Below are 24,579 nucleotides of genomic sequence, written 5' to 3' on the forward strand. Positions count from 1 at the left end.
ATTCAGTGATAATACTGAACCTTAGCTGTGAAGTCAAGTTATACACATTATTCTAAATGCTGGGATTAAAAAAATAGCAGAAGCCACATGTTTCCCAGTTGTACTATAAACTACACTGCAGAACAGCGAGATCAGATAACAAGCTCAGAGCCCTCACTTCTAAGGTGATGGAATCTGGATATGGCAAAGTGGTGATTTACTTGATTTGCATGAATGCCTCTTGCTGACTAATCCGACAAGCAATATTGTCAGTGCCTATGAAGAAAATCCTTACACAATAAGGCAGGGTGGTGATAGGACAGGACTGTGATAGCCAGGAGATCTGGATTCTATTTCCAGCTCTGTCACTGCCTTTTGTGTCACTGTCACTTTCCCTGTTGTGGGGAAATCACTTTGTCCCTCCCTGAGCCCCCACAGAGAAGCTATGATGCTCCCCATAATGAAAAGCAGGGTCCCTCAGCTTTGGCTAGGCCCACATGCATCAGAACTTGCTTTGAAATTCCTGAGAAGGGGATGTTTTTTACAAGGAAGGGAGGAACAGAAGAACCACCACTAAGATATGTCATTTTATTAAGATTTGATTAGGATTAGGGCACATACATGCTGCAAAAACACCTGGCAGCAGGGAGTCTCAGAGTAAGAGTTAACTGACTTGGGCTCCTGGGGCTTGTGCTACAGAGTTAAAAGTAGCAGAGTAGATGTTTCTGTTCAGGCTGGGACCTGGGCTCTGAGACCCACTCCCCTCACCAGGTTTCACAGCCCAGTCTCAAACGTGAGCGGGAAAGTCTACAATGCTACTTTTAGCTACTTTTGATGCAGGCTCTGAGGGTACATCTACACAGAAAAGAAAAACCCACAGCTGGCCTGTGCCAGCCGACTCAGGCTCGTGGCGCTCAGGCTACGGGGCTATTTCATTGCTGTGTAGAGTTGCAGGCTCGGGCTGGAGCCCAAGCTATGGGACCCTTCCACCTTGCAATTAGTTTGCAAAATGACACAGAGAGAAAGGTGATGCTGCAGTGAACAATATTCAAGTCTGTAAGTTTTTCCAAGGGAATTTCCCCAGGTTGGAGAAGGGAGCATACCTTATCAAGCAGCTACTCCCGAACTCTCGTTCATTCCCTGTCTTCTAGACCTGTGGAGTCCAGTGTTGACAACTCTTGTGATTTTATTGTAAGTTTCATGATATTTGGGGGTTTTCTTAAAGCCCCAGCTCCTGGAGTTGTGTTAGTACATGAGAATCTCAGCTCGAAAACAAAAAGGTAAATAAAAGGAACCCAACATTGATGATTTAAAAAACAAAGTCTAATGATTTTTAAGTCAATCATATGATTTGGGGGGGATAGACTCATGAGTTTTGAATGGTTGGCAAATGTGAAGTCCTCACCATTGTTTGGCTTGTGTGGTTGTGCCCCTCGCTATTGCAGGAGTATAGCTTTCCCATCCCTCTTCCAACTTTGCTAGAACATTTGCCTTTTCGTAATGATTACCATTTTTCTAAATTATTTGTAATCACATGGAAATGTGTTTGCTAAGTATCAAAGTTAATTACTTATGCAAAGCAAAGCTATGGCTGATGTTTACAGTGAATCAGTAACAATGAATGAATATTTTTATATATTACATAATGCATTGTAATCCATTTAATAAAAATTATAAATATGGGAACATCCATGAAGATCACAAAATATATTAAATACTAAAAATTACATTAAGTAATCAATAGCTAAAAATTACTACTAGATTCAAAAGTTTATTAAAAATTATTTGTAGAAAGGAAAGACATTAGCACAGTTACAATTTACTGTGCTTATCTTACACTATTGCATGTACTTGGGTTATACGATCTGTGCTTTTTACTGAAGCATATATTCATCAATCTCATTTTTCTCCCTTTTCTTAATTTTCAGCCATCTAAAAACAGAGTCTCCAAAGGTTGAACAATGCTTACATGGTAAAGACATCAATAATGTCCCCGGCAGCTCTTGCCATCTCAAAGTAGGTTTGCAGAATGTTGACAGTTCCTGAGAGTGCTTCATGTCCACAGCCACAGAAGAGTGCGACCCCAGCATAGAGCAGGATGGTGGCAATCAGTGAGGCATAGGGAATACCCCCCAAGCACTTGATGCAGCACTCAAAGCACCCTGCATAGGAAAGAAAATAATAATATAATACTTTATATTGTCTGGCTATTCTAAAAGCATCAGCACCTTTTTGATGCAAGGCAATATTTGTGTTCATGGACATGGCATATGCACTCTGGAAATTGAAGACTGCGGGCCAAGGAAAGAGCATGTCAGCCATCAACAATACAACTTTCCCTACACTGTCACTGTTCTCAGCATCAGAAAATGGAGGGCGGTTCATTCAGCTCTTATGCTTTCTCAATTGTTGTTTGACCCATTAAATACCAACAATCCTGACTAAAAGGAAACTATTAAGCAGTGTGAATCCCCTGTATTTTATGTGCTTCTGGTGTTTCTACTCTGAGCAGATTACGATGCTGAAACTAGGCTAAACCTATAATCATTACTCTAGTTGCTCAGCTAATGGATTATAAAAGAGGACCTAAACAAAACCAGAGCGGAACAATGGTACAATAAGCAGGGCAGTGGCCTGAGGCTCAGTAGAACTACATTCAATTCCCTGCTCCATCACAGACTATCTGTGTGAGATTGGGCAAGTCATTTAGTCTCTCTGTGCCTCAGTTCCCTTCCATACAACAGGGATAACACCTCGCTGGCATGTTGGAGTGAGGATAAACACATTGTCTGGCACTCAGATACTACAGTGACAAAAGTACCAGTAAAAAATCCCCATGTGCGCACACTTAGAGCCTGGTTTGCCTTTTACACCACTATAACTCCACTTACTTTAGGATCATTGCTCCTGATTTACACCAGTCTAAGTGAAATCAGAAAAGGACCTAGAAAATAAAAAGTTTAGATATTACAGGTGAACCACAAAGCTTTAATACTGTACACTGGCTTAACTTATAGATCTCTAAGGTTGAGCATATTCAGCCTTAGATTACTATGATGAGTTTATTCAGATCCCATGTCGCTTTTCTTCTCCTGCAGCACTTACATTTCTCTCCCCATGCTTGCTCCTTCCCAGCTCCCCTACACTTTCTTCCCCACCAAGAGGCAGAACATGGCACTTGCCTCCCAGAATAGAGAACCTCATGATTTCTGCCCATCTACATCCACCTCCCAGGCAGCCTGTCTACATGCAGCATCTCCAGACTCCTTCCCAAAGTCTCTCCAAGTCTGGCATGACCTCTTTGAAAAACTTCAGCATTGTATCATTATGATAGTACCAGTCCATGAGAACTGGAGTGAAACTGACTAGGAAATGATTAGACTAGTTTAACCATCCAAGCTGACAGCATAGCAAAATAATAAATAGCTTACATGGGAAACTAAATCGTGGGTTTGGGGATTGGTGGTTTTTAATTCTGTAAGTTTTAATTTTGTAAGATTATCACTAAACAACAGAGGGAATTAAAAGAAAAACATATCTGAGGCCAGATTCTCTGCTCTGGTCAAGCTGTGCTTGGCAAAAGATCAGATGAGGCTGGGAAGTGCCCATAAGTCACCTTTGTGGTCCCATGATCCTAACTCAGCACTGGGTTGATCTACCAAGACAAATAAGACCAACCTTAAGGTGCCAGCTGCCAACAGTCCCCAGGGACCATTTCAGAAGCTGAGTATCATGCTGGTATAGGAGTCATGGCCAAGGCCATGCTTCCTTTTCCCCAGACATGTTCCTTGCCAACAGAATTCTGGAGTGATGTTGCCAGCACTACAGTGTTAAAGGATTGCCCTACACGGGGTAATTTTCCATTGGCCATGTCTGCATGTTTCAAGGCAGCTTTGAACTGAGAGGATTAACTCCATTAGATCATATTCTCTTTGGTTCAGGGACTGCGGTTGAAATCCTATACCACATGAAGTCAGTGGGAATATTGCTGTTGACCTCCCTGGGGCAAGGATTTCATCCTCTTTCTTCTGGCGTGTGCATGGACAGTGACTGTGGGGAATTATCATAACAGAAATAATAGGTAATAATGAAGTCAGTAGAATTATACAGGTGTGAAACCAGTGTAAGAGAATCAGGCTCACAAAAGACATGGAGAGAAATAAACTATTCAAAACATTTGCCCAAAGACCTCCAATCACATATTTGTATATTGATTTTAAAGATACCTATCCTGATAATACACTGGAAAATGAGTGTTTTAAAATAAGCAGTGAAGATAAACATGAGACCATATGAGTTGGGAAGGAGTCTCTGGCTAACATACGCAATGATGGAATACTAATATTATTGAACAACTGCAACAAATACACCTATCAGCAGTATGCCTATATTTCTGGAATTACCTACCACTCAACTACTATATAAAAGGAAATTAGATAATTAACTTCAATGAATCCATTTTACATTAAAAATAATTACATACAACGAGCATCAAAACTTCCACCATAAAACTTACTAATTTCGTAAGTCTCAAAACATCACACCACTCAACAAAAAAGAGAACTTGATATTATTAAGGAAAATTTTGGTAAGACCAATGGAAAGTGCTAATAGATAAACCAATCCAAAGTGGCTAACTAATTAATGCATAAAAAGACTCCACAAATTAGGGCTAATTCCCATTGATTTTTTCTGGTGATGTAAAAAGAGAGCAAGATAAAGCAGTAATGTGGTTATGCTGTAAGAACAAATTATGGCATCAACATAGTTCATAACACATACACATAATTAAACCTACTAGTATAATTCTCATCCTTCCATCCTAAAAATGTGCAATTGTCTATACTTGCAAACTTGCTAAAAATATTACTATATATTTTACCTACCGTATAATTTATCCACCTACAGCATGTATTAGTTATCTACATAGTTGTTATGCAAACTCCTCTCAGAGTTATGCACACTGTTTTGGGAAAGTGATCTAGAAAACATTTGAGAATTTTTTCTCAAGCCATGATGGTACTGAGGTATATTCACCTTTGAGGGCATGAGTCCCAGGGACAGTGACGTAGTTACACATGCACAACCATGAACATGCTAATTTGGAAATACATGATCCATTCATTTATTTTATTATTCACTTTGTGCTAGAACCCTATGTGATGCAATATCAAAAGAAAGATGACCATGTTCACACTAAGGTTTCAACGCTATTGCAACCACTGATGTATCACTACTGCTGCATGTTTGTGATAAATCTTATACAAAGTATGTCTTGTAAGGGATCATTGGAAAAGTTGTAATCTGTTGAACAATGTTATCCTATTTATATGTGTGTATTATCATTGGATATGAAGTTATGAATCTTTGTTCTGTGTTCGTAATACCCACAAGGTGGATTTACATCAAGACCAGCCAGGCATGGTTGATGGGCCATTAAGAAGAATCAACTCTTCCAGTGAGCTCCTCCTGAGGACCGCACAGAAGCATATGGACAATGGAGGCCTGCTGACTCAGCAAGGCATGGAGAACATGTGAACCCTGACTCCATGTTTGTGATAGTAACTTTCCATGCACATGGGCTGAGGATATAAATGGAGACTGAGAACTCCTTTCCTGCTCCAGATCTCTGGATAATGATTTCTAACGAAGGGAAACTTTGAACAATGGACAGGTTCCCCCAGTCTTTTGGGTGATCCAGTGAGACGTACCGCAAGCTAGAAGATTTAACATCACTACTATTGTCCTGATCTACAAACTCTGAAATCAACTGTAATGTATATGAGTGATTTTAACCGTTTGATAACTCTCTTTATTATATTAATAAACCTTTAGTTTAGTTTACTAAAGGACTGACTACCCGTGTGGTTTTGGGGTGAGATCCAGAAGTACATAGAGATCTGGAGTGAGTGTCCAGTTCTTTGAAACTGGAAAAACCTAATATATGGGATTTCTGGTTTTTAATATTCATTTATCACAGAAGTCTGTTTTGTCTGCGTGGTGCATGAGGGCCTGAAGGTGACTGACTGTGGCTCCATAATAATTAGTACAGTATTTTGGAAGCATACATTTGTTAACTGCTTTGGTGAAATCTTGTGATAGAGTACACCATCAGTCTGGGGTATATGCCCTGAATTCTGACCTGAGATTGGCGCTCTTAGATGTGTCCTCTTCCAGGCAGTGTGACAAACTATTTAACAGGCACAATTCAGTGTCAATAGTGGCTGTGCTCACTTTGCCTCTTGTTTACCTAGATTTTTTTTTTCAATTTAAGGTTATAATATAGAACTGCTGGGGCTATATACTTTTGACATAAGCCATAAGAAATGTCCCATTCCTCCAATATTGGATTTTCCCCCCTCGGCCTTGGAATTGCATATCATAAAAGCAGAACTGGCCATTTCATTCCTCATCAATCCACAGAGAAACTATTATATCCAAATGCATTGTAGGTGGCAAGCCATGGGGCTGTACTATGTATGTGTAGAGCCAACTCCCAAAAATGTTATTCTTAGCTACCAAAACAGGTGCACTTCTAAGGCTGTGTTAATGGGTGTCCAAACCAGAAACAACTGCCTCCTCTCCCCATCACTGTAGACTATTCTTGCGCAGATTAGGAATAATCTGTGTACTAGAATGCCCTTCATAGCTCCTGCTGTAGAAGGTCTGAAAAGTAGTCTCTGCACAGGTTTTGTAGAGGAGCTAGAATTTGCTCCTCCGATCTGTGCTCCTTTTAGTGGCTGCAAGTTATCTAATGCGCTTCTTCATGCAGCAGCCAACCATAATTTGTTGCTGAGTATATAATTTTCTCTTTACTTTATATTAAGGAGATAAATGACTTAGATCTCAGTACAGCAATTTAAACTGCAGTAGGGGTTTATACACAAATTGGGCATAGAAACACCACCACAACAATCATTTTCCTTGTTTATAAAGCATTAGTATTATGTGAACTCTTTGCCATCACAGTAGCTGATGTTCTGCAAGTGACATATGAAATGAACCATCAGTCTCTGTCTAATGCACAGAAAGAATACCGGCTCAGAGCCTGATTGTCTTGTGACTTAAACCCATGAAAATTGTATTGAAATCAATGGAATTACTCTGCTGTAAAATGGGTATGACAGCAGAATCAGGTATGCATTATTGCAATTATGGTACTGACTATAATATCTAGTATTCAGAAAGCCTATCAAATCTAAAACAAGAAGGCAAAAGAGAAAAACAAGAATACACAGAATATTGAAGTAGTTTGCATTTTTATTTGTACTTTTTCCCTTTCTGAAAGCATCAACTGATCCACTTGTTTCGGACTGATTCAGCCTGCCCCCACTCCCGCCAAATGCTGGAGCACTCTCATATCTACTTTACTTGCAATGGCTAGTAACAGATCCTCAAGGCCATAATGCCAGCAAGAGATGGCTGGGGTGCAGCTGAGTCTTCTCTTCTCCCACACCACTCCCTTAATTCATCTCCTATGTACAGTATAACTGGCTCTATGCCAACCAGGTATTCCCCTCACCAGAAAACACTTCATCTGATTGATCAGGGCAATTATGTTGCATGATGGACCAGGACCTGACTGATGTGTTGACAGCAATGCTTGCTTAGTAATATGCCCACACAGCTGGAATTCTCTCCCTGAGGAAATAAGATTAAGCATAAATTCTCCAACTTTAGTAAGACCAGCAAAATGTTTGCCTTTGCACAGATCACCACAACTGACTATATTTTAGTTTTCTAGCTCTTTGATAAAACTGCATGCAGTAGGAGCATGGGGTTTGATCTCCTTCTGTGAAACTGTGAATATTTCAATTTAAACCTGTAAATTGCCCAGATGGTGCTGGACATCAAATAATAATCATAAATGATACAAAGCCAAAAGTACGTCTATTCGTGGCCATATTTGGTCCTCAGTCTGTATACAGAACTGCCATGTTTTAAACATAGAACTCATGGATCATAGGACCTAGGAAACTTATTCAATACACAGTATTTGTAACACAGAAAACTGCAAGAGATAAGCATATCTGCTAGTATTTATAATTCTAGGTGTATATATTCCTTTTTTATACTTCCTGAGCACAAAAAGAAACCAACTTTCGGAGATTAATATCTTGGATCCTTCCAAAATTTTGCAACAAAAAGTAGCAACAGACTGTGGACTAAGTAGCATAACTGTAAAATAACTTTGTTTACACTCCAAATGCCTTTTTAGCTCCAGTGTAATGAGCATGTGAAACCAAATATCTCTGTTTTACTCTCTAGATCTATAAAATGAAAGTCAGTTTAAGCCATTTCTGTTTAACATCCCCCTCAGCAATCAAAAGACAAATACATCTGGACTACGGACTGATTTGCCAAATTTTCATTTGATATGAATTAAAACTCCCAGAAATGTGATTTATTTATTCTAATAACCAATTAAGATGTTAATTAAATGCAAAATCCAATTTGTTAAAATCAGATCAAAATCAAATCAGTTAAAACAGACAGAGGCTGTGTGGTCTTATTCTGTCAGATGCTTATCACCTCCCCCTATAAACTGTATGCTGTACACTCAGTGGATTGTTACATTATGTGTCTTAATTTATACTGCTGAGTGATGATTATTTTTTGCTTTGCTGTTTAATTTCCAAGACAAAGTTATGTCATTGTAAGGAGGAGTATGAACTGAAAAGTTAGAAATCTGGATTTTGAATTTCTCCCACCATCTCAAAGGTAGCTCAGGGATTTTCAGATCCAGAGTTTTGATGTAGTCTACAGATAGAGTCCATCAATAAGGATCAGATCTGGGGGCTATATCCATAAAGGGCCAGAAAGAAAATGACTTTACAGCCCAAAGGTTATGGAACTCCCATGGGAGAATATTTAATTATTATAACCAGTGGAACAACTTCAACAGAAGAGACTGAGAGAGACCTGCCCCAGAATACTTCATATTTTAGTGCTTAAGGCATTTTTCCTGGGAGGGTGGAGACCCAAATTCAAATCCCTGTTCCAAGTCAGGTATACAGGGGGACTGAACCCCATCTGAGTGAGGGCTCTAAGCACCGGGCTAAAGTTCTTGGGGGGGCGAGAGGGAAGAGGGAAACACCCCCACCTACTCCTGCTTTCATTCTGTGTGGGTTTGGGAATGCTTTAGGAACACCTATTGGATCAGGATCCACAAGAAATGCCTAGTTTGAAAATCCCACAAGTGCTTATGTGAGAGATAGGTGCCTGGGCACCCAGACCAAGGCAGCTGTGTCCATGCTCACTGGCAGAAACTTAAGCACCTTCGGACATTCCTGTGGGAAATTCAGGCATCTATAGAAATAAGCAGAAGCTGAGCAGGGGTTTTGAGGATCTCAGTAGCAACTAAATGTTGGACTTAGGAACCTAAGTCATTTTATGGATCTAGTCCAGGGTTCTGATTCTTGACCCTTGAAAAATTACTGAGAGGGAATGTTCACTTCCAGGTTTTTGCATCAGACACGTCTCTACATCCAATCAAATATTAAAAAAAAAATCCAGAAAATCAGCATAAGAGGCTTTGGGTTTACTTTTATGAAATTACAACATACAGTAAAATTCAGAGTATTCCATTATTTACCCTTTCATACAGTTAGTTGACAATATCGGTACCACTTGATAAGCTGGTTCCTAATGAAAAATTGGTATCAGAGTATTTAAAATGACAACAATAAATGTACCATATCAACTATAAACATCCCTCTCTCTCTCACACAGCGGTGGCTTCAGGCACCAGCGCACCAAGCACGTGCCTGGGGCAGCAAGTCGCGGGGGGCGGCCTGTCGGTCACTGTGAGGGCAGCAGCTGCGTCCGGTGGTTTGCCTGCGGAAGGTCCGCTGGTCCCGCAGCTTCGGCGGACCTGCCGCAGGAGTGCCTGTGGGAGGTCCTCTGAAGCCACGGGACCAGCAGACCCTCCACAGGCACGCCTACGGGAGGTCCACCAAAGCCGCGGGACCAGGGGACACTCCGCGGGCAACCTGCCTGCCACCCTCGCGGTGCCGGCAGAACGCCCCCCACGGCTTACCGCCCCAAGCATGCGCTTGGTGTGCTGGGACCTGGAGCTGCCCCTGGGCAGCAGTCAGGCTAACTTCAGTGGCATGCCTGCAGGAGGTCCACCTGTCCCGTGGTTTCGGCAGCAGGAACGCCGAATCCGCATTACCAGCGGACCTCCCGCAGGCATGCCACCAAAAGCTGCCTGACTGCCGTGCTTGGGGCAGCAAAATACATACAGCCGCCCCTGCGCTCTCTCGCTCTCTCTCACACACACACACACACACAAACGCACACCCATAGTCCTGAGCAACATTCAGAGGAATTCAATTCCCACCACAGTTTATTGTACTTCATTAGAAAGTACAGAAATCAATCACATTGAAGCCAAGGCCACAGAGGCAAACACTAGTCAGAACATAAAAGCACGGAAGAGGCAGAAATCTAAGGGTGACTGTTAAGTGTACTTCAGAGCCCAACAATCCGTCTGGAAAAATAACTTCTCTATCCTAGTCATATGTATCCTCTGACGTAAAGTATTTTGTCCTTATTTATAAACCTAGAACTAAATTGTCCTCTGACATAAACCCCATGCAACTGCATTTAAATCAATGGGATTGCAAATGGGCTGTACATGAGTTCAGAATTTAGCTCCTAATCTCTAAAGTTCCAATCCTCTCCCACTGAAGTCTGAGAGTTCTGGGCTCTCAGTACCTCCTAGAATTTGATCAGCACATCACAGGATAAGAACCTGAAATGGAAAAGATACAAAAACTCAAAGAAATAGGGCTTGATTCTGATCTCCTTGACACTGAATCTACACCAGTTTAACTACACAGTTTAACTACACAGACTTCACTGGAGATCTTCCTGATTTACACCAGGAATCTACAAATGAGATCAGAATCAGGCCCTAATTTGTTTTAGGTTGATTTATAATGTATTGTAAAATGACAAAACCAGTAATAGAATATTCTATATTCATTTGAAAAATGCTGAAGTATGTTTACATGTAATATGCTGTCATGTCAAGTGAATACAATTTAAAAGGAGAAATTATAAAAACAGTATTGCCATAAAATATGATTTCAAAAGAAAAATGGTCAGAAAAATAAAACCAACAATATCCCATCCTCCTTGAGTACTTTAGGACAAAGCTGCATAAATAAAAAGTGCATGCAAGGAATCATTATTTGGTAATTGGTGACAAGTAAAAACTCAAAGACACTATTAAAAACATTTAAAAACTGTTCATTTTTGACTCATATAGTTACACACTGAAATCCTGAAAGTTGAAGCCGCAATGACAGGATGGCAGAAATATTGCTTCCGAGACTTATTTTACTTTGAACTGTAGCATATATTTGGAAAATTGTCTATTAAAAACAACTATTAAAAAAAGGAATGAAATGTGCAAAGGAGAAGGCATTTACCTCTTTCTGACACAAATCTATCTTCTTTTTAGGTTATGCTTCCTAAATGTTTGCAGTAAAAATTTTCAAATAATTGGCATCTTTTCCCCTCTTCTTTTAAATAGGATCATAAAAATCAAATTAAAAAGACCTTTTGAAACAGCTTTGGTCCATCCCCTGCCATTGCACAATTGTCCCCTATGGTAAATTTTGCAATGGTTTCACTAGCTCATTTTCAAATTATTCTAACAATGGGGCTTTCTATTTGCAAAATCCCTATGACTGATTCTGATCTCACTTACACTGACGTAAACCAGGAGTAACTACATCAGAGTTATAGGGGATAAGTTGATTGCAATCAGAATCAGTTCCCCTTTATTTCAGGCCTTTTCTAAAGTAGAAAAGTGAAGGGGTTTAACTACATCAGTTTAAAAATCCATCTAGCTAAACCAGTGTAATCCCACAATGTAGACACACTAAGCCTTGCTTATTCTGAATTATATTAGATTAGTAGGTGACTGCCGTAGTTTGTTTAAATAAATTCTTAGCTCAGTTTAGTTAAACTGGTGCACATTTCTAGTATGGACAAGGTATTGGCCAAGAGTTTTATGTGACGAGGTTCTCAATTTTTTTCACTGCATGGACCACTTCTCAATATTGTCTTGCAGATCACATCCACTCTCAGCCCTATTGTGATTGCAGTTATTATCTTGCTATAAAACACTTGCAGTTAGGAGATGTTACAGTGGTTAGCACAAGAGAGTCTGGATTACACCTGGAACTTGAAGAAACTAGGTGACATGCATTTTTTGGGGGGAAACTGCTGAGCCCCTTTGAAAAAGTACTTCAATTACATTGCAGAACATCTTTGTGGCAACAACAGCAATAACTTATGTGAAAAAGTTACACTGGGGAAAGTTCAATATATTTTTGACAGTTTATTCATGCAATTTAGCAGCTGGAAACAAGTAGTAGAGACCACACCATGTGACCAGCCAGCTTTGCAGACCAGTTTGAAAACCTCCAATTTTAGTCTGAATATTTATTCAAATTGTACTATTCTGATCAGTTTACTTTTTACTCCAAAAAACGGTGTATTTGTGTGTGGGGGCAGGAGGGAGGGAGGCAAGGTAGTGTTTTTTAACATTTTGTTTTAATACTACTTATTTATCAAATAAATTCTCCTTCCTTAATCACATATAATTCTCTCCCTTCTTCTGCAGGATTGGTAAAGAGAATTTGAACCTTGGCTCTAATGATGTGGCAGAATTTGCATTTTTAATAGTTGTTTAAAGCACCATTAAATTCCACAATGATTAACTTGCTTGATTAATTACCCCATATTTTCATCCAAAACACTCCCTTATGATTGCTATTATACAGCCATCACTAAATGTAGTATGCTTTGAAAAATAATGCATTGACTATAAGAATCTTAAATACAGTTTAACAAGATCATACAAATCCATCAAGACATCTTCCATATCAGAAATAATGTTGCTGAATATGAATCACATTAGCATTTTCTTTACCTAACTTGAAAGTGTTAGTTCGGTTATATGCTAGGTAATTAATTCCTAAATAGATTGCTTGACTGGCTTCTAATTAATCTGTAGTTTTGAAGCCCAGCAGAGATGATGTGGAATATATTTCTTATTCAGAAAGGAAAATTATTGTTCCAGCAAACTTGCAGGAGAAAAACACTGAGCAATTCAAACAATGAGCAATTCAGTGAGCAATTTGCTAAACAACTATATTTAGCAAAGCCATCTGCCATAGAGATCTATGATTTCTTTCACAGTCATTTGATGTATCAGCCATTTTAAAGCCTGTTAGAAATGTATATAAGGGCACACTGATCTAAGGCTTGGCATACACTTAACAGTTAGGTCAATATAGCTATGATGGTCAAGGATGTGAAAAAAAAATCACACTTCTGACCAATGTCACTATGCCAACCTCACCCCCAGTGTAGATGCAGCTATGTCGACCGAAGACAAAGCTACTATCATTCAGAGAGGCGACGTTCCTAAAGAATGGAAAAACTCCTTCCATTAATGTAGGATGCATCTATCCTTTGGGGTTATGTTGGCATGTAGCTATGCCGGCATAGCTTCTGTAGTACAGAAAAGCCCTAAGTGAAGTTAAAAAACTACTGAGAACACCCCTCAATTAAGCTTAAAGGCTCGACACAATAAAATCTATTTAACATTTCCACCAAATCTATAGTACCCAATGTATACATGCACCATTTCCCTACAGAGGAGAAGTTTTATGTATGCACTTGCTCATCCCATGACTGCCAAACACCTTAATTTCAGGGAAAAACACTTGCATCTTGTTCCCTTTTAAGATAATTAACATAAGACACTTGCAGTTGGGAGATGTTGTAGTGGTTAGCATGAGAGATCCTGTATTGCATGTAGAACCTGAACAAACATCTGTGCATGCATCTTTTTGGGGAAAGCTGCAAGGTCCCCTTAAAAGAAAATCTGAATGAGCATTTGTGTAAATGTACTACACGCTCTTGTTTTCCAATTCTTTCTCAAGGCTCACTTCTGCCACAATATCCAGTGCTAAATGATTAGGCTGAGGGACAGTTGGGGAAAGCCAATATTTAATTACTGTATATTACAATAAAAATAAATAGAGCAAATATGTATGAAAATTGAGAACACTTCATCGTCTGATTCTCCCTCAACCCTTGTGTTGCTCATCCTCCTAGATTGTAAAGTCTTCAGGACATGAATTGTGTCTACTTTTACGTTTGTTCAGTATCTAGCACAACTAGACGCCGATTCTGATTAGGCCCCAGGGGTGCTACCATAATATAAATATTAAATATTATTTAATAACCATAATAATAATAAAGTAAACACGTTTAGGGAGTGACAAGAAAGATAGCATCAGCTAAGGAAGAAAACAGCAAACAGGTGGGGGAAAAGAGCAATACAATTCAGGGAGATTTGTAATCTCATGTTAGGAAGAAGAAATGGGAAAACAGGAGATTGGACCTAAAAATACCCTTAGACTTGGCAGTCTCTAGGAGTCAAGGGGATGCCACCTCTCTGCTGTTTGACATCTGCTCATTTCTCCATATGTCACAATTTCTGAAGCTAGAATGTTGATAACCATGCCATTCTAAAAAAATCCTTCTTATTTACAAAAGTCTAATCACATCTCCAATGTGGAAGGTGCAAACTCTCCCTGTTGGCACACACATATGCCAATGGAAGGAGACACAGTGAAAGGCTCACAGTGGGAAAACACTGGCAGAAAAGATATTCCTTCCTTCACTAATTTACAAGAGAAAACAACTTTTAAAGCCTTGAATGGATTTCACAAATACCTATAAAAGTGCAAAGATGTATAAAGGACAATTTTGAAAGCAGAAAATCCAAAGCACACAGTATAAAGAACTCTGTAATAGCAATCTAGCTACAAAGTAGGACATTCTTAATGTATTCTCTGTTTTAAAGCCAACCTTTTACTGACATGTATAGCACTTCATTATTTACTCATACAGTGCAGACCAAATCCCTGGGTCCAGTTGAACCACACTAGTGCAGAACCTGGAATGGGTAAAAAAAAAAAGGTGGCTATGAGGAAGTTATATCAACTAGACCAGTTTCCTGGGGACTGCTCCACTGATGGGGAATGTGGAAGAATACACCCACGAATGCCCCTACATCTATCTGTAGGACAAAGCAAGTGACACAACACCAGCTAAGAGGATTTCTCAGCTGCCCAGAATGCTACAAAGGGGTTATGGCCAGGAGCCAAGGTTTGGCCATGTTACTTTTAAAAGGCAGAGTTTCTGTTTTTTGAAAGTTGCTTTCAGGTGCTCATCAGTTCCATCAGAGTTTATTTGAATTAAAGTATACTACAATGATGAGTATAATATAGCTGTGCATTAGATATACAAGATAAGGTAATTTAAACAACCAGGTTCATTGCCCAAAAACGTTATGATGGTCGGTTCTTTTCTTATGCTCACGTCCATATCGTCACATGTGTGGCACCATGCCCACTCAGAATTTGTTTGATTTATCTGATTAAATTATAAGTGACAAGGGTGGTGGGTTTAAATGGGCAGAAGCATAACAGTGCAAGTGATCTCTCCTATTCTGCATACTCCTCTTTGAGGTTACATGTTTCTTTGCATTCGATACCTGCTGATAACTATGCACTCAGAAATACTCAAAAAGTGAAAAAAAGAAAGACACAGTATCTATGCACAGTCCTGGCTGATAAAATACAGATTGGATAGTGAGATGGTTTCTTTAGGTGTTGAAAGAGATAAGATTTGTCTTTTATTGGACCAACTTATGTTGGTGGAAGAGACAGAGACAAACTTTGTGTGGAAATATATGTTAAAAATGCTCTTCAGGAAACCTGGTGACAGATAATATATGTTTAAAAAGACTCTTCCCTATATGTCTTCTCCAATGTTGGAAAAACTCAGCCAGGAAAAGCAATGGCACAAACTCAACAACAAATAATAAATGAGGAAAGCTAACAAAGAATGGCCCTGTGGTTAAGGTATGAGGACTCAAAAAGGCTGAGTTCCATTCTTGGCTCTGCCATGGATTTACTGAGTGATCCTGGACAAATCATTTAATCTCTCTGTACCCCACTTCCCCATCTGTAAAATGGGGACAATAATACTTTCCTATCTCACCAGGATGTTGTGTGGGTAAATTCATGAATGAGTTTGAGGCATTCTATTACTGTGGTGTTTATGACTATGGCCCCAGCTGAGAAAGCTGTTTATGCCACTGAAATCAGTGAACATGCACTGTGAGGAGAATGAGATTAACATACAGGGAAAGCATATCCAGATTTCATATACCCACAAGAAGAAAAGAACATAGGATTTGAAGGGACCTCACGGGGCATTGAGTCCAGTCCCCTGCTATCACAGGCAACCATGTCTCATGTGTTAATGATGTTGTATCACTTAATTCTGTCTTTGTAAGTGTTTAATCCACATGCTTTATATTTTCTCTCAGCAAGGAGACAAATCATATGCTTAAAGATATGTATGTGCTTAAATACCTTGCAGAAGTGAGGCCCACATTGGCATCTCGATATAAACAGAGCCAAGAGTCAGCAACCAGCTGACAACGTATGAGATGTACAATAAAGTGGTTTTGCTTAAATTTGTTCTGCATTAGAATCACTCTTGACAGTGTCTGCAGAGGTGGAATTGATATAATTCTTTAGGGAAAATACACAGTATGTGTGTACGAACACTTACCCACAAAGACAGAATTAAATGACATGCGGAGCTAGAGTCCTGGCACATATAAGAAAAATAATAATGTATTTTATATTGAAGGGGCATGGCTGTATAGGTATTTCCAATCATTTCAAGAGAGCTTGCCTCATTTGCTGACTTCACTGTTCAGTATAAGCCAGCTACCACATATAAATGAGCATCTTGGGGAAGAGGATGAGGAGATACAAACTTCTACTTGCCCACTAATATGCAGATATTGCCAAAGCACAAGAGTTCAACTTCAACAGACATGAAGAAGAGAGACCCTAATAGTTAGGCTCTGCACTGCTGAGCCACAGATGCTCTGCTGTCACAACCACTTACATCTATCTATTTGCCCTAAGATGTGTCACATTGGTTGCTGTACAATAATAATTCACATTTATAGGGCATTTTTCTTTCAAAGGAGTCCAAAATCTTTACATACTATTTTAGTGCAGATCAGAAAGCAAGAAAGCAAGGTAGCAAGTTAACTCAAACTGGGAAAAGAGTGTAAGGGTTATCTGTGTGATAAAAGGTGCGTACTTACACTCCCATCAAGTTGACTGTGGTGGTAGAAGCAATGCTCTTGAGCTCATCATGATTCTGATCTTCCAAAATACACAGAAGGCATTGCCAGAGCCAAAAACTCTGCTTCTATAGGATTCCTTCCAGATGTACCATAAGCAAAGTAAGGTACAAGCAAACCTAAGTCCACCAGAATGGTAATACTTTTGTTTCCCCATCTGCACATAAGAATGCGGCTCTGAGTTGTGATGCTGTGAGGTAGCTATTACTTGGGGGACAACATGTACATGTAGGACATACCGATTCCATACTGACAATGTGATATATTTGATATTGATTTATAGTAACAATATGAACTTTCCTGAACTTGGAATTGGTTGTGAGCTGCTGTTCAGTGTTCACTTTTGAAGAGTTAGTACAGGAGCTGTTGAGGTGCTGTCATCAAAATAGATTCTTCTCAGTACAAGTTATACCTCTCTGATCATTTTTATGACTATCATTATGATGGAATTGGTTAATACCATTGGTTACATACAAAACCTACATTTATATAAAAATAAACGCAGCAGAGCAATAAAGACAAAAAATCAGCAGCAAAAAGAGACAAGTACAAAATTGTCATTTTAAATAATATTCAAATATATTTTGTGCCCAAACTGTTTTTATCCATGGCCAAGATAATTTCTGGTAGTGAAGGGATTCATTAGGAAGTGCAAATGGGAGAGAGATGCAAAGGCAGCTGCATTTAGGAAAATTCCCTCTCTTTTTATATGCATCATTTAAAGTTTGTGTTGTAAACTGATGTATATTCTCAGAGCAAATGAGAATTAAAAATTAAATAATTAAATACAGATATGCAAGCAATTGTGCAGCACAAATCCCATTAAAATGAAAACTGTCATTAATGGGACATTAATGATTATGAAATACAGAGAAAATAACGTTGTGCTTAGCTTTTATGGGCTCTTCAGTACCTTAGGTTTATTGCGGATTAAATGAGACAGCTCTTGATCCCACACCTAATAAACATACAAGTTACAGAATCATAGAAATGTAGGGCTGGGAGGGACCTCAAGAGGTCATTAAATCCAGCTTCCTGCACTGAGGCAGGACCCAGTAAATCCAGAACATACCTGAGAGGTGTTTGTCCAACCTGTTCTTAAAAACTTCCAATGATGGGAATCCCACAATCTCTCTTAGAAGACTATTACAAAGCTTAACTACCTCTTTATAAATGTCCTCTTTATAAATGTCCTTATCTTTTAAGACTGCTATCAGGTCCCCTCTCAGTCTTTTTAAGATTAATCATGCTCAGTTTTTTTAACCTTTCCTCATATGTCAGTTTTTCTAAATAATTTTTGTTTATCTCCTCTGGACTCTCTCCAATTTGTTCATATCTTTTGTGATGGGGCAAGGCCAGATGGCTACAGTAAAGTACTGAGAAACAGGTACGTTAGCTCCAGGCTAAACAAATCCCTAGTACCCTGGTAACCAAATGGCAGTTGCTCCAGGTTAATCAAGGCACCTGGAGCCAATTAAGACCTTTCTAGAAAGCAGTAGAGAGAGCTACTTTAATTAGAACACCTGCAGCCAATCAAGGCAGGCTAATCAGGGCACCTGGGTTTAAAAAGGAGCTTACTCCAGTCAGGCAGGGAGGAGCCAGAGGAGAAGGAGCGTGTGTGAGGAGCTGGGAGCAAGAAGGCAAGGAGCTGAGAGTGAGAGAGTGTACTCTGGAGGACTGAGGAGGACAAGCGTTATAGACACCAGGAGGAAGGTGCTTGTGGTGAGGATAAAAGGTGTTTGGAAGAGGCCATGGGGGAAGTAGCCAGGGAGTTGTAGCTGTCATGCAGCTGTTACAGGAGGCACTACAGACAGCTGCAATCCACATGGGTTTGGGGGGAACCCGGACTAGAGGGCGGGCCCGGGTTCCCCCCAAACCTCCCAACTCCTGATCAGACACAGGAGGAGCTGACCCAAACTGTGGGTTCCGCAAGAGGGGAAGATCACTGAAGTGAAAAAATCCGCCAATAAGCGCAGGACCCACCAAGGTAGAGGAGGAACTTTGTCATACTTTCCTAAAATGTGGCACCCTGAACTGGATATAGTATTCCAGCTGAGGCTTCACCAGAGCTAAGCGGAGAAGGACAGTTACCTTTTATGTCTTATATATGACATTCTTGTTAATACATCCCAAAATATTAAACTTTTCACTATTATTTTACATTAACTTACATTCATGATCCACTATACTCCCCCAGATCCTCGTCAGCAGTACTGCCACCTCACCAGTTATTCCCCATTTTTTAGTTATGCATTTGTTTTTTCCTTCCTAAGTGAACCACTTTGCACTTCTCTTTATTGAATTTCATCTTGTTGAATTCAGACCCAAATCTATTTTGTCAAGGTCATTTTGAAATCTGATTCTGTCCTCTCAAGTGATTGCAACCCCTCCCAGCTTGGTGTCATCTGCAAATTTTATAAGTAAACTCTCCATTCCATTATCCAAACCACTAATGAAAATATTGGCTAGTGCCGGACACAAGACTGATCCCTGTGGGACACCACTAGACATACCTTCTCATTTTGACAGCAAACCACTGATAACAGCTCTTTGAATATGGTCTTTCAAGCAGTTATGCACCCCATTTACAGTAATTTCATCTATACCACACTAGTTTGCTTATGAGTGTGTCACGTGGTACTGTATCAAAAGCCTTACTAAAAATCAAGATGTTTTTCCACTATCCCCTAGGCCATAAACCCTGACAAAGGAGGAAATCAGGTTAGTTGGCATAATTTGTTCTTCACAAATCTATACTGGTTATTCCTCTAGGTGCTTACAAACTGATTGTTAACTAATTTGTTCCAGCATCTTTCCCAGTGTCAAAATTAGGCTGACTGTTCTAAAAATTCCCAGATATACTTTGTTCCCTTTTTTAAAGATAGGTACCTATGTCTGCCTTATTCCAGTCTTCTGGGACCACACCCATTCTGCAGGAATTCTAAAGATAATTGCTAACGGTTCTGAGATTGCTTCAGCTAGTTTCTTACATACCCTAGGATGAATTTCATCAGAATCTGCCACCTTGAACACATCTAATATATCTAAATAGCCTCTAACCTGTTTTATTATTTTCAATTTACTTTCCGTCCTCCCTTGTTGTCATCTTAATTATGCTGAATATCTAGTCATCATTAACCTTTTTAGTGAAGACTGAAGCAAATGAGGTATTAAACCTCGACCTTCTTGATGTCATCAGTTATTACTACTTCTCCACTAAAAAGAGAACCTACATTGTCCTTCATTTTTCTCTTATTGCCTTTTATATCCCTTGCTAATTGTAATTCATTGTGTTCCTTAGCCTTTCTGATTTTGTCCCTTCATGCTAGTACTATTCTTCTGTACTCATCCTTATCAATTTGTCCTTGTTTCCACTTTCAGTGGGATTACTTTTCAGTTTTCATATAATTACAGAGCTTCTGCTGGAGCCATATTTGTCTCTTACTATTCTTCCTATCTTTCCATCGCACCATAGTTGGCAATTGTATCTTTAGTACTGTCTCATTGGGAAACCGTTAGCTTTTCTAAACTCTTTATCCTTTAGATTTGCTTCTCATGAGACCCTAGCTATCAGTTCTCTGACATGTAGGAGTCCCAGCATGAAAAGTAAATCAGTAGGCCATAATGCAGTCAAACCCTGTAATTGAAAACAAACTGCTGAGGGAACTGGTGTATTGCCCCTCATTTACCAGCTTCAAAGCCATTAGAAAGGCACAAATATGGGAATCAAGTCAATGAAATGTACAGTTGTAACTGAGAGCAACATTTGGCCCATTGTTTTCCGTTAAGCAAAATATAAAAGTTAATTCAAATGGTCACACTTTATATTAATTTATTTAATTAATTATAATTAATTTATGTGGGATTCATAATGATTAATACGTGTTATAAACATGTTACAGGAATGGGTACTACATGTTATAGATCACTATAAGCAACCTATTGACCCATTGGATTCTCGAACAATCTATAACCATTTATTAGAACATCTATTAAACATTTGTTAACCCTTTATAAACATACCCTCATTATAAAGTGTGATCCTTAAAATTGTAGAACTCAAAACTAGAGTGGCAAAGGACAGGCAACTGATGCTCAGTTTCTCATTTAACGGGACTTCAGCGCACACAGCACCATGTAGGACTGAGTCCTTACTTCTAACCAGGAAACAGTAGTGTAGCATATACTGTCTCTTGTGCTGCAGTGGTTCTCTCTCATTCACAAAAAGCCTGAGCTGCACTGGGCTTTGGTGTAGAATACATCATGATTTTACTCTAAAATAATTTGGGAAATAGTAGATTTTAAATTTAATTATTTGTACAAATATTCTCAGTAGTATCTTTCTTCTATAGCTGGTTTAGCTTTTATTCCCTCTATGCCATGCAGATAAAGAGATGAAAAAAGTTTAAAAATATAAATCCTTTCTGAGCCCAAACATCAAGAATAAGGAATCAAGCAAAAAATCCAGAGAAGCTAGCAATACAAATAGCAAGTAAATAGCAAGACATGCTTTAAATATTAATGAAGCAGCCACTCAGTCAAGGTGTGGGTGAAATCATTGAAATGCAGGAGTGAGAAGGAACAGATGAAACATAGATGTTATTCAGTTCCTGAAGGGAAGTGGTTTTCACATTTTTAAGCAGTTTGTTGCCTTGGGATTCAAAGCAGAAGCTGAAGGACATATCCTGGAGACTCTTGGATACATTTTACTAGTGGAAGGTAAGGGAAACAGTGAAAGATTTTATAGTATAATAGCATAATTTATTGTGCACTCCATCAAGGAGGGGATTATAACCTGCAATTACAATGGAATGGCCTTGATTATCATATGGGTATATATCACTCTCCACCATCTGTTGGGGTAGAGGGAAATCCCTTTGAGCGTAGTGCTTACAGACAGCCCCCCCCACCCCATCCTGAAGCAAATACTCACCAACAACTACACACCACACAACAAAACCACTAACCCAGGAACCAAACCCTGCAACAAACCCCTTCGCCAATTCTGTCTGCTTATCTATTCAAGGGACACTATCACAGGACCTAACCACATCAACCACACCATCAGGGGCTCGTTCACCTGCACATCTACCAACGTGATATATGCTGTCATGTGCCAGCAATGCCCCTTTTCCATGTACATTGGCCAAACCGGACAGTCTCTATGCAAAAGAATAAATGGACACAAATCTGACATCAGGAATTATAACATTCAAAAACAAGTAGAACACTTCAGTGTCCCTGGTCACTCAATAAGTTAAAAGTGGCAATTCTTCAACAAAGCAAAACTTCAAAAACAGACTCCAACATGAAACTGCAGAAATGGAATTAATTTGCAAACTAGACACTATCAAATTAGGCCTGAAAAAAGACTGGGAGTGGATGGGTCATTACAAAACCTAATTTCCCCATACTAATTTCCCTCCACTGTTACTCACATCTTCTTGTCAACTGTTTGAAATGGGCCACCCTCATTACCACTACAAAAGTGATTTTTCCTCCCTTGGTATTCTTCTATTAATTGAATTGCCTTGTTACACGGACCCCTCATTGGTAAGGCAACTCCCATCTTTTCATGTACTATGTATTTATACCTGATGAAGTGGGTTCTACCCCACGAAAGTTTATGCCCAAATAAATTTGTTAGTCTCTAAGGTGCCACAAGGACTCCTCGTTGTTTTTGCAGGTATCTGTGTGTTGATGTATGTGTATTTTGCGCACACATAAATTAGATTGAGGCTATGTCTACATTGCTTCGCAGTTGAGACACTGAGGGTGTGAACAGCAGTTTGTCAAGTGCTGTGCTGTAATTCATTTGTGTTGATGCGTGGATGTGAAGTAAAAGGTCCTAGTTAGCATTAATGCAGTATTGTTTGAAGTGTGCCATAGTAACACAGATAGGAATCTTTTGCTTCACACCTCCAGGGGCCACACAAGGGAGTTACATCACAGCTCTTTCATATGCACTGCAGCTCACACCCTCATAGTGTGAACTGTGGGACAGTATCATCAAGCACTGAGTATTTTTATGTAATCACCAGGAATTAGGCAACACAAATTCCAAAAATATTTAAAATAACATTTATGATGCAAAGATAAAAATGTACCTTTTGAAACCTGTTAATAAAACCATCTACTAGCCATCAAAACAGTGTAGAAAACAGAGCATCAATGAAATTAAATATCCCATTTAATTTTATAAGGTACCATTTATTTTATGGGCCAAATAATGGTTATGATTTCAAGCTTTTTCAAAAAGACCAAAGTTTTAAAAGTATGTGGGCTAGGGTGTTACAAATGGTGGAATCTCCATCCTCAGAGGTTTTAAAGACCCAGCTTGACAAAGCTCTGGATGGGATGATTTAGTTGGTGTTGGTCCTGCTTTGAGCAAGGGGATGGACTAAATGACTTCCTGAGATCTCTTCCAACCTCAGTCTTCTATGATTCTATGAAATGGTTTTCTCCCCTTCCTTATGATATTCAATATTGCATCTGTATGGTTGAAATTATTACTGTTTTACTTAGAGCAGAGACCTTGAACACTCACTGCATGTACCAGCCCATAAACCCAGTAAGAGGAGGATTCTTGATGAATATCCAGAATATCCAGTAACAACTGTTAAGGGTGGAGATGGACACTACAGAAAGAATCTAGCATTGTGACAGAGGAGATAGCTGTTAACCAGACAGGATGGATTCCATAGAAAGATCTCTGAAAAGCTGAAATGTTGCTTCAGCTGCTGTATGTGAACTGGGTCCTAGAATCCACACATTTCCTGTGAGATTACCAGAGGCAGAAATAGAGACTCCATTTTGAGAACACATAGGTCTAAAATCATCCTTTGTGTTACTCTATTAACTTCAGTGGGCTTATCTCAAGGACAAATTTGGTTTATGCTGTGAAACAACTACTCCTCTTTTGTTCCAGAAAGGTAATTCAAAGTTAAAATATCAGAATAAGATTTTTAACAGCTTCACCAGACCTTGATCTATACAGAATGCTGAGTGCCCAGGTTAAATTTAACATCTTTAACTTATGTTTTGTTGTTGTTGTTTTTATAATCTACTTGCTATTTGACGTCTATTTGAAGTGTAATAAAACCTGAAGTAATTGCTTTTAATCTCTGAGAGAATGATTTCTGTAGGAAGCTAAAATAGTGTGCTAATAGAACGCCAGTCTTGTGAACAAATGTGCTATTGACTTTTGCCACCAAAACACCAAAAATTAACAGGTAACATCTCACGGGATTCTCAAAAATACAGTATGTATAGTAGCTTTGTGACCTAGAAGATAAAGCAATGGAGTGGATCACAGAAGACTTGGGTTCCATTCT

At 39.2% G+C, this 24,579-nt stretch overlaps 1 protein-coding gene across 3 annotated transcripts in view; it reads right to left on the reverse strand.

Moving 5' to 3' along the window:
* GPM6A (glycoprotein M6A) overlaps nt 1-24,579 on the reverse strand; it is a 336,266-nt gene that overhangs the window by 59,469 nt on the left and 252,218 nt on the right. For 2 of the 3 annotated variants that reach the window (XM_075066384.1, XM_075066383.1), the window contains exon 2: nt 1,949-2,141. The exons of the other annotated variant lie outside the window; for it this stretch is intronic. In XM_075066384.1, the coding sequence (XP_074922485.1) occupies nt 1,949-2,141 (193 nt within the window). The remainder of the gene's footprint in view (nt 1-1,948; nt 2,142-24,579) is intronic. 3 annotated transcript variants of the gene reach the window in all.

The sequence above is a fragment of the Chelonoidis abingdonii genome, chromosome 5 (assembly GCF_003597395.2).
Source record: "Chelonoidis abingdonii isolate Lonesome George chromosome 5, CheloAbing_2.0, whole genome shotgun sequence".
Lineage (NCBI taxonomy): Eukaryota > Metazoa > Chordata > Testudines > Testudinidae > Chelonoidis > Chelonoidis abingdonii.